This window comes from Nothoprocta perdicaria, unplaced genomic scaffold, assembly GCF_003342845.1.
Source record: "Nothoprocta perdicaria isolate Ctin4 unplaced genomic scaffold, notPer1 scaffold_230, whole genome shotgun sequence".
In the NCBI taxonomy this organism is placed as follows: Eukaryota; Metazoa; Chordata; class Aves; order Tinamiformes; family Tinamidae; genus Nothoprocta; species Nothoprocta perdicaria.
The window spans coordinates 106,278-117,899 of record NW_020455456.1 but is presented as its reverse complement, the minus strand read 5'-3'; the positions used below and the strand labels follow the sequence as shown (position 1 = coordinate 117,899).

General features: G+C 41.0%; 1 protein-coding gene across 1 annotated transcript in view; it reads right to left on the bottom strand.

Annotated features, from left to right (window-relative positions):
• Positions 1 to 3,010: 3,010 nt before the first annotated feature.
• COL14A1 (collagen type XIV alpha 1 chain) overlaps positions 3,011 to 11,622 on the bottom strand; it is a 109,958-nt gene continuing 101,346 nt past the window's right edge. The window contains 3 exon segments of the mRNA XM_026039489.1: positions 3,011 to 3,819; positions 5,140 to 5,337; positions 6,141 to 6,218. Of these exon segments, the coding sequence (XP_025895274.1) occupies positions 3,506 to 3,819; positions 5,140 to 5,337; positions 6,141 to 6,218 (590 nt within the window). The 3' untranslated portion in view covers positions 3,011 to 3,505.

The following is an 11,622-nucleotide window of genomic DNA, read 5'->3' as shown; positions in this document are numbered from 1 at the left end:
CAAAGTCTTTCCRAACAACTCCAGCAGAATTGCTTGAATGCTGATTTGTGGTCCAGCAGACCACTGGTTTGTTGCAAAGACCAGACAAATGGGCACATTACGGGGGAGGCYCTGGAAGGGCCCAGCACAAGGAATTGGGGGTGATTCCCCGCAGTGCATGGAGCTTCATGAGAGTGTTCACAGTCAGGTGATGTTCACCTGGGTGTTCACAGCCAAGTGCAAGCAGGTAAATTAATCATCTGTGTTTATTTTAATATGTCCCTGAATTTAAATTGCATGTCCCAGGTTTGGAAACTTAATATTAAGTTTTACTTATTTTACTTTATTAATCTAAGTCTTCAAGAAAACAGAAATACATCATTTTTCACACATACACACATATGAACATGTGAGCCCCCACATAGCTTGAACCTGTCCAGAGCATAGAAAGCACTCAGACCTCTATATTCACTCCAGTGATTAATACTTACCTAGATTAATATTTACTAGAAATACTTACTAGTATTAATGCTGGAAATTTCTATGTCTGGAATGTGTATGTATGTATGCACACAGACATGCAAAGCTTCAGTGTCTGTAAACTGGGGATAATCTGATTAAAGATACAGGTTTGGGAGGGTTATTTTAATGGTATTTCAAAGACACTGTATCTAATCAGATAATGAGAGAAAACTACATTTCTTTCTTTACATAATAGCTCAGTATCTCCAACAGAGGTTTTGGCCTTGGAGAGAATCATGTTCTTTTATTCCTTGTGCTGTGCTGACTGATAGCTCCTGTTTTTACCTCAGTGTTCTTGAAAACTTCTCTGGGATAATTTTTTTTCTTTTTTTTGGCATCTTTCAGCACTCACTGCTAAAGTACAGTAATATTATGTACTCTTTTAGCCATCATGCCCCCAGTCCAAAAAAGATAAAGTAGAATATCTTGTAGTCTTTTCACACTCAGCCTGAAAAGCGAAAGTTTGGGGGCCCCTCACAGCAGCCTTTCAACACCTGCAAGATGATTGCGGAAACAGTGGTGTGTGGTGGGAGAAAGGGGGATAATGAGACAAGTGGAAACAGCAGAGGCTCAGGCTGGATGTAAAGAGAAACTTTTTCCCCTGAAGGACAGTGAGACAGTGGAGCAGGTTGCCCAGAGAGGTTGTGCAGCCCCCATCCTGGTGGGGATTCACAGCCCATAAGAACAAAGCCCCGAGGAAGCAGCTCTGACCTGGATGCTGCTTGGAGACCTCCTGAGGTGGCCTGTCCATCTGGGGYTGGCTTGCCAGGCCCCTGCACTCATGTAACCCATGGCATTGGTGGTGTCTGAAGCAGCAGAGAAAAACTCCCTAGGCAAGGCCCTTCTGTGGGTTGGAAATTGTTGCTCAAGAGATGGGCATTTGGGTGCATTAGATGAGTAAGTCTCTGTAAATGTTCCTGAATGTTCCTGTAGCGAAAGGGAAGCAAAATGAGTGTTCGGTGCTCAGTTGGTGCTCTTATCGGTTTAAAYGGCACTGTCTTCAAAAGCTTACCCTTGTTGTGCACCATATAGCTTGCTARCCTTGAATTAGCTGGCATTTATGCATTATTTTAGGTCACACATTAGAATATGTGGTTTATCTAGGTTTATTTGGGTTCGTTAAGTTTCATACAGTTCTCATACAGTATCTTCATTAATTTCATTATCTAYTGAGAATTTCAGGGTCTTTCCTTCTGTCACTGCTACCAATTTAATCTTAGYTGAAAAGTTAGATTATGTGCAGGACTGCAAAGTAAGTCAAGCAGAAACATGTTATTTTGGTAATAGCTTTACGATAAGCCTGCCTGAGTATATTAAACAACACTGATGTAAGAGAGCTTGAACTTGGCAGCTTTTTGGGATTAGGTCCTGAGAAGTAAAAGCAGACAAGCAGTGATAAGGACAGTAAGGTTCTATTTGCTCTCTCTCGGCATGCAAAGCAACATCAACATCATGTTTAATGTCTRTGGTGTGCTGGTGTTAGGCAGAACTAATTACAGCTGGCCAATACATACTGCTTTACTTAATAAGCTGATTTACTGAAGTATTTTCATGAACTCACAGAACTGCAAGGAAACTCCCAGCAGAATTAGCATTCAGTAAGTGTCCACTGCCTGGGAAAAGACACATAAGCCTTTCCTAAAGGATTTCAAAGCAAGTATGTCAGTCAATCATTTTATGCTTTTCTGCCCTTTTCTACTTCAGATATAAGTCAGGATGAGGACATAATAACTCCCTCCACCTGTTCCTCCACCAGCTTTTCTTGCCATCTTCCAAGAAAATGGTGGGAATCAGACATGGTAGAAATGATGTGAAAGCAGAGCATAGGAAGGGCCACGGCCATGGGGCTGCACGGAGTGCTGTGTCTAAGCAGCACCAGGTACCAGTAACATGGAGCAGGGGGTTGGTTTTCTAATGAGGCTGAGGATGGGCTGTACAGCAGTTCCTCTCAGTGATCAGTCCCTAGAGGGCTGTTCAAAGCTGTCATTTGACCTACTGCATGGATTTACCTGCTTTGTCTTCACAGCATAACTGCTTTGTACTAACCAGTAAGTGCTTGTGTTTCTCCCATCACTCAGTGGTCCAAACTGCCTTTGTGACGAGTCATGTCTCTCCTTTGCTACTACTACTTTAGCATGTAGTAGGCAAGATGTCACCTGCATAGGTGACATCCAACTAACTTGTTTCACATCCACTCTTCAGCTGTTCACAATATGTTTTGAACATAAGGCCACACATTGTTTCAACTAAGTGTTGAAACTGTTTTCATAAATCCTTTCAAAATAAAACTGCTGTCCAGAAATGCTGAAAAAGGAAAACTTACTCTCTTTACATTATGCCACCCTGAAGATCAATGCATTTTTTCCAAGGTATAAATCAGTGGAATACAGTTAATATATAAAAGCTTGCCACTTTTATTTGCATACAAAACAGAAATTAAAAGAGGTTCACAATAAATTATCAGTGTGTTCCCACAGAACATTCTTGTGTCTCTATATAGTATGGGTTAAAAAAAATTCCRATAACATGTGACTTGGTTGCAAAAGGGTAATAGCTGGGTTTAAGGAAACATCCTGACTGTGCTTTCTTCTCACTGGTGAATTTAGTAGGGTTATTCTGCTAGAAAAAGCAAATTTATCAAAGACTAACAGAACATATTCTGCTACAAAATCACAGATAAAAAAACATTAACTTTCCTGAATTGTTCCAAGTACACCAACTATCCTGATGCATTTTTTTAGGCACAGTTCAAATAGTGTATCAAACAGTAATCCAGAGAAAGATCTACAAATGACCTTTCATCATCATCTAGCACCAACCCACTAATATACTAAGTTTCTGGCATGCAAGGTAATTACCAATATTTGCTGTGTCAACCAGTCATGTACATGTACAATTTTTTTTCCATTAGCATAGAAGCTGTAAACATTTTCCATGACAGGCTAGGCACCTGGACAAAAGGCCAAACATATGCACATAAAGTGTTTCCCTTTTTAACAGTTCATTAAGAGGTTTTCTTTCCAGTTGCCTTCTTGCGTATTGGCGTGTTGATGCTTCTTTTCTTCCTTGTGAAGCGACTGATTCCTGGGGATCTCAGTTCAGCGGCTTCCATCTCTTCTCGAACAGGAGTAAACTCTGGTTGAGCAAGATGAGGTGACGGGTAGGACTGGGAGTAAGGAGGTGGTAGGGGGTAGGACCCGTGAACTACGTACGGCTGTTGCTCACCATCATAAAGGTCSTCAGGGTCATAGATTTGGTAGGAGTTATGTGGCAACTGCACTACGGGGATGTCTTGATCTGTTGGTTCACCGTATCCACCTTAACCCACCACCACCAAGAGCATTCACATGGTTAACACGGGAGAAGGAGAGTAGAAAATTAGAGCACTCATTAGGAAATAGACTTTTTTTTTATATATATGTATATATGTATAAAGAATATATATGTATCTCATTAAATACACATCTTTATTCACAAAAAGTGAAAACATTTAACAAAACTAATATGCTGGAGCAATTGGAAACCCACCAACAGACAGCCAAGTTTGTTGGAAACCACCACCAGAATTTGACATATGTCCAGTCATAATACTGTGCTCATTAATACACTGCACAATCCGCCTGCTTTAGCTTATTCCAATTATGGTCTTGAGTATATGATTAATGGGCAAAATGTGTCAGGCAATAATTTTAGCAGTGCAAGGAAGCTAGGTGCATATACAGCAGCTAAGAAGTTCATTAGTGGTAGTCAATATCGTTGATGGAAAGCATAGAGCAGTTGAGCATCCATTTCTGACCTTCAGCCAAATGAGAAATGAACCAGAATGAGCCTTTCACCTTCTGGATTCGTAGCCATTGTAAGGGATTGGGCCTTAAAACAGGAAAATGAACAGTGGGGAGGGGAAATGAGGAGAAAAGGAGAGGAAGAGACGACAACAAAAACATTCACATAAGTAAAACATACAAATCAGGTCACAGGCAGATTAACTGTAAACATCAAACAAATCTGGCTTGTGCACCCCATTTGGAGTGGGTAGACTTTACTAAACCAAATTTAAATTTTAGCTTGGGCAACATTGCTTTTGCTAATTGTGTTAACTCCCCCCGCCATGGCCTCTCCGTGCTATAACAATAAAGAGGAAGACATAGAGAAGATTTAGAAAGAATCACTTTATCCAGGTTGTTTCAGTTGTTAATGACAACACACGTGCATCCTCGTTGGTGGTTACCCTGTCCCGGGTTTAGTAACGTTCATGCTCTCATGCTATATACARAGGCACATGGAAAAGGAAGTTGAGCAATGTGTTTTTAAAACTACAAACGTAAAAATTCTGCTGTCAAGAATATTAGGAGATGGGAACTCAACGCACAGAAGAGTCAGCTGAGATGGAGCAGGCTCGTACAATCACACAAACASGTACAAGACAAAACCCAATGCGCTCGGTCCCTTTGACAGGCCTGAATTAGATGGTGGACTTCCTCTGGTCACCGCACTGTGCTCACGTGCTGCTCATGGTGCAGTTGCACAAAAACGGTTGGATGTATGGCTGTTTTTAAGGGGTCACCCCATTTCACTGCARGGTTTTTCAGTAGCCTCCAGCTCACTTTGGCTGTTAGAAGTGCTGCAACCCCTCGCTACCCCCCAGCCCCGCAGAGGCTCCAGCGGGCGGTGGTGATGGTGACTACTCACCGTAGCCGGCGCACGAGGAGGGGTCGCAGTAGCCCGGCGGGCCGGAGGGGCCCTGCGAGCCCGGGGGCCCCGTGTGACCGGCCGGGCCTCGCGGGCCTGGGGAGCCTGGTGGGCCTGGGCTGCCCGTGCGACTTTCACCTGGAGGCCCTGCATGAAATAGGGATGAAGCGTGATCATAAACCCCCCGAGTTCAGGCTCCTTGGCAGTGCCTGGAGAGCACGGCACGTTTTGCATCACGGGAGATGGCAGCTTAGCCGAGGGGACGGAGCCGCCGTCCAGGGAAAAGCTGCAGCGTCTCCCTGTTCCTGACAGGCTTCACCTCCTCTCTGGCTGCTGCTGCGGCTTCCTTGCCAGCACAGCTTGCAGCCAGAAATCCATACTCGTATTTCCAAAGAGCAAGTGTTTCACCAAGTGTCAGACATTTGGAAAGGCAGTTTCACGCGGGAGGACAGCCCTGGCTCCTGACACAGCCCTCCTCTCTACCTGCGCCCTTGCAGTGCGGCACCGGGGTAGCGATGGGCCTGGCACCCATACCTGTGCTCATACAGACACACCATCCTTCCTAACCTAATGAGCACCACTTATTCATCTCTTTCAACAGGGCCTGGATTTCACCCTCTGTACTTCCCAGGAACTAAGTATAAAGCCTTTTGATTAATGTGGTTAATACACATTTCTCTGTCAAGTTGCAGATACGGTCCTGAGTCAGTGAGAAAACAAATGGTTTTCCCTGTCAGACCCCATCTTTAATGGGGAGAGGGTGCAGGGGAAGAAAAAAAAATAGTTCTTTAAACAAGTTTTTCAAGAAGCATTTTTTGCTGGAAAACAGGAAATACTAGTGTGGCTGATGACACCCATCTCATATCATATTACAATGTCATGAAGTTCTTACCTGCTTTGCAATGGGTAAGAGCAGGCTAATCTAGACGCCCCTGATGTGATGGCTTTACCTGTGGATCCTGGTGGGCCTCGGGGTCCTTGCGTTCCAACGCCTGGATTGCCTTTTTCTCCTTTCTCGCCTGGTAAACCTAGTGAAATAGAACTCATCAGAGCCCCATTTTGAGCCAAAATGTGAAACGTTTGTCATTTAACTAAGGTTATAGATTCATACATTATTTTTCACTTAAGAACTGAGGGGAGAGAGAGAGAGAGAGAGAGAGGGAGGAAGGAAAAAATAAAGAATTATTTGATTCTTTCTTCTTCCTTTCCTTGACAGCCACACGAAGGAACCGTAGTATTCCTGGGGTCTTACAAATTTTCCTGCTGCCATGGTGGTTTCATTGAGGCTATATGCAAAGGCATAGATCAGTTTCCAGGCTGCACTCTCAGCAGAGCTGGAGGGCTGCATATGGACTGTACCAAGGCACAATAAGTCAGAGGAGTCCTTGGAGCCTCACAAAACTGTCTGTAAATTGCTGTGTGGTCCAGAAAAGTCAGCATATTTAATCTATAGCCAATTTCTCCTCACTTCAAGCATTTACCCACCAAGCAGTGGTTCAKCAAAAGACCTCTACAAACATAAGGAGAGTGTGACCATGACTTATTGCAGAGATTTAAGCTGCTGAAGTGCAAGAAAGGAGAGTCTGCACAACCAGGATCTGGTTCCCCAATAAACGAAGTTTCATAGCCACAAAATTCTGATGTTCTACCATGCTCAGCCAGTGAGCTGCAATGTTGCACTTGCTCATGCCTAACTCCCACTGCTGGAGCCTGACCCGTGGAGATCACAGACCCAGTCCCTCTGAAAAAGCACTATATTCTTCCAGCTTTCCATCTCTTTCTCCATTATCCCGATGGCACCTATGAAACACTTGCTGTACAGCAGCTATCACAATGAGCAGTCAAGCTAAAGTAGGTGTCAAAACTGCAAATTCCAGACCTTGAGTTTCCACCAGCGACTTGGAAACTCTCGTAAAGTCTGTGTTTGATTTGGATGGTTCGAAAACGCAAAATCCAGGTTGGCCTGTGGGACTTTCACCCCCCTGGTTTCCAGACCTCCCAGCACTGGTTACTGTACTCACTGCTTCACAACTTGTACCCTTTCAGATTCAAAGCCAATAGTGAGCACCTTCATAAAAGCAAAGCAGTCAAAAACCAGCTGCTCCCCTGGATGGGTCAGTATCTCTGATTTCAGCTACCTGGTCTCTTTCTTTTTGCTCAGGTAACTGTTACCTGAGAGGGAAAAACAACTGGAAGACACCTCCTGAGGGGCTGTGTCCAGGTCCTCATTTTTTGCAAGGAGCCATATCAGATTTTTTGTTCCTTAGTAAATTTTTGATGGCGGCACAGAAACAAAACTAAACTTTTACTAATGAAAAAATGTATTTAAAACCCATCCATGGCCAAGATCTGCTCYACTCAGGTTTATGAACTAAAGGTCTATCAGAGAGCAGGCAGGCTTTTGAGGAGCTTCAGTATCTGCTAGGTCTGTCATAGATCAGTGGCTTCACGGCCAATATATCATCTAACTCCTCTGGGAAAACAGGCCACACATTTGCATTTGAACTCTCTTACTCCTTGCTGAGCACATAATTTAAAACCAACAAATGGCAAGTTCTTTGTCTTACTTCCCTATTTTCATTTCTTGTGATTGGACTGCCTTTTTTTTTTTTTTTTTTTTTTTTTTTTTTTTTTTTTTTTTTTTTTTTTTNTTTTTTTTTTTTTTTTTTTTTTTTTTTTTTAAGTGTCTTTCATTGACTAGGAACTTAGAAACTCACCAGGGAGAAGAAGTAGTTTTTCAAACCTTGCTCTGGTATCAAATATCCAAAACACAGAAGAATATATTTGACAAGCAGGACCACAAGACCTTACAGTGAGAAAGGGATGTAGCTTCAAATATCCTAACCTAAATGGCTGTCCTAAATGGCTCTARCCATTTAGCCATTGGAGAAAAACTGGAGAGGTATTAGCACCATCATCTCTTCTTTCAAGCATGCATGATRTTTAATCTTCCTGTTTTCTCTCTTGCTTGTACCCAGTGCTTTTTCTTAAAACTAAGTTCGTGCATTGTCTTTTGCATGTAAACCAGGGCAACCTCTTGCCAGGCTCAAGATTACTAAAGGTAATATGGCCAGATGGATGGAGGGTCGCCTGGCACTAACATGACCTTGTTTCAAAGCAAGGATTGAGCACTATGTTAACACCATCACTTTGATCCTCCCAGAGCAGCAGCAAACCAAATTTCTATCTGGTTTTGTCCATCACGTACTAACATACTACAGCATACCTATATATTATCACATGGTTGTATGAGGTGGCTATGGGTTTCATTCAGACCATTTTAGTCTTTTGTGCCCAACTGCCCAAAAGGTAATTTCTATGCATATCCTTTCCTAAATCTCATTGAAGGTCCATATCTTCAGTGTTTAAATTACTCAGGCAATTTGAAATATGCCAGGATCTTTTCTTTTGGGGTTCTTAGCAATGCAATAGCCGTGGTCCCTGCTCTCAGAGTCTCTGTCTTCAACGGCCAGTAGGAACCTTCTGCTTGTAATCCAGAACTTGGATCACATGCAGCTTGTGATTTCAATGTCAACTGCTATCCCACATGTTTGGTAAATGATTGTATCACACAGTATATGTTAGAAGCAGTTCTAGATGGCAGGAATATGTTCTAACCTCCATCTATATTCCTGAGTGAACTGCCAAAAAAGACTCCAGATGTGTCTTCTGTCATCAACAGTTGAACTCCATCACTTTTTGAGGATGAATTTCTCTTGCAAACCTCTTGTCTTGCATTCCAAATGCAGCTTGCAAATATCTATGATTTATTTAGATTTGACTTGCTTGAAACATATAGAGAGACCTCTCTGTTGCATTTCACCACTTTCACTACAGATTTTTAACATGTAAATTCATCTAAATTGACTCTTAATATAGGTATCTTGTAAGGAAATGTTTGCTATTTGCAAAAGCAGAGTATGTATGTGCGGTTCAGTCATAAAAAGATTGGCCCACGACAACTGCCTAAATCTACACAGATGTTCAGTAGAAGGTTCACTGTTTACCCTACTCTATTATAATGTTAAAATTTGGCTACAAAGACAGTTGCCACAGTTATTTCAAATTATAGCCTTCCATGCACTCACCTATTATTTTTTATACAAACAAGCATATACCTACATATATGGTGTTCTCAGGCGAAATTATAGCAATAATAAATGATAAACATGGAACTAATCTAATCAAGTTAAGAATATATTTATTTTGGAAAAAAAATATGAAGCTTCTTCACATGGCAAACTTTCTTTGAAATCATCTGGGTATCAAGTTCCTAAAGCAAACATGCTGAAGGCCAAGATAGGCCAAGACAGCTGGCCAAGAAGCTCCTGTCTTGATGGGTAGGACAGGCCAAGTCTGCTTCTGTTTTCTTTTGGTTTCTTCTCCAGTAAAATTTACCCAAGTGGAAGAGAACATCAACACTGAAGCAAGAAAAACCTGCTCCAAGGCAAAACTCTCAGATATTAGAGAAATGAGAGCTCCATAAGCTCCCTTAAAGGGCGTTCCACCAGAAATTAATGAGGCTAAGTTGATAGATTCATRTATCAGTATGAAACTTGGTCTTAGTTACTGGCTCCCGCTTATAAATCACAAAACATTCAGAATTCACCTGTTTCTCTTTACATTGAGTCTACCTTTGCATTCCATTAGAGCACAGCTTACAGAAAGACAACCTGACAGGACATTGCTCTCCATGTACGTTTTTGTAATGGTTAATTACTACTAGGGGTAAAATTGTGTGTCAAAACTTGTCATTTGAGTTGGTCTGGCTTCAAATTCTGGTTACTCTTTTCATATTTGTTCTCAGGAAGTACTTCAACAATACCTTCAAAACATCTCTACTCCCTTCAAGCTTAACATTTTTGTATGTTTTGTCTGCATTCAAAATAAGTGGTGGTTTGAACTCAGCCCTGTGGAGATGACAAGCAATTTTTAAATCATTTTTTTTTGCTCTTCTCTACTAAAGATACTTCAGATAGCATCAATGCCTAAAATTAAGATCATTAACTTATTCTCTAGAAAGGAAGATGATTTGTTCATGGCCTCTGCAAAAAGAGATCTTAGGTATTGTGATCTACTTTTGTCTTCAAGAGAGCACTGTCCTCTAATGAGAACTGTGTAATGCAATTAAAAAGCCCTGAACTGTTACACATAACTGTCCTATTTAAAGATTCAGTTGTAACTATAGTGTTATAAGGGATGATTTTTTACCCATATCAAACTTAAGTTAGAAACAAAATATTTAGTTGACTGAACTGTCAAAATCTCATGAGCTCTGCTCATCAGAGCTGCAAATGCGGTTTTTGATAACACAAATTTGACTAGCTCTKTCATAAGAAGCCAGGAAGCAAATATAGATGAAGCTGTAGTTGAGAACAGTSACTTTTGCAGTGAGAGTAAATAGGTGTATACTATATTTTCATAACAGCAGGATGGAATCAACAGCCACACATTTTGCACATCACTTCAGGACAAGCAGCAGCCAACCCAGAGGTATAAAGGGAACTGCATTTCCATGGCATTTGAAAGCTAGCAGTGCATCAAAGTAATTTTTTAGTACTGATTTTATAATTTCATTCAGGGTTGAGAAAAGCAGCAAGATGTTATAAAAACAATTGAAAAAAAGTAAATACAAAAACTACACCAAATCTTTGCTTCTTYGTATTAGTCTGCAAAAATCCAAATTCTTCCAGAATACTCAGAAAGCAGACACTAGCTAAAAAAAAGCCCTTGAAACCAGTAAAATTAAAAATAGAAATCAGTGCTTTAGAAACATAGTTTCCAAAGCTCCTACATTGATGCAAATATGTCAGGGAGCAAAATTCTAGTCATTTATCCAGGATTAGGTGATGGTTGAGGTATTATAACACAATATGGCCTACTTATCTTTAAATCATTGCTCTGATTCAAATGGTCTGCTGGGGCACCACTAAACTGAAAATATTGCTAAAATTATTGGGGTGATCAGAGATGTTTAATACATCATTAAATATATATATATATATATATATAAAACAATAGTTAAGACCTCACAGTGTGCAACTAAAACAATGATTAATTGGTAAAACCACAGAACAAATGCACTGGTGTGATCCTAATCCATTCACTAGCATCTACACTGAAAAAAAAAATATATATATATATATATATTTTTATATATATATATATATATTTTATATATATAAATATATATATATATATAAAGATATATATATATATCTTTACTGGCAACAGAACTGGGGAACCAGACTTGTGGAGATGCTGAATTGACCTTTCTCATGGAGCTGATCGTTCTTGGCATGACTAGTGCAGTGTGTTAGCAGAGAGAGCACAGTGAGGAACGGGACGCCCTTGGCCTGGAAGTTCAAGTGGAGGTTTCTAGCACAACTCAAAGACGCTCTCTCACTCCCAGCCTCCTTCCAAACACTCTGA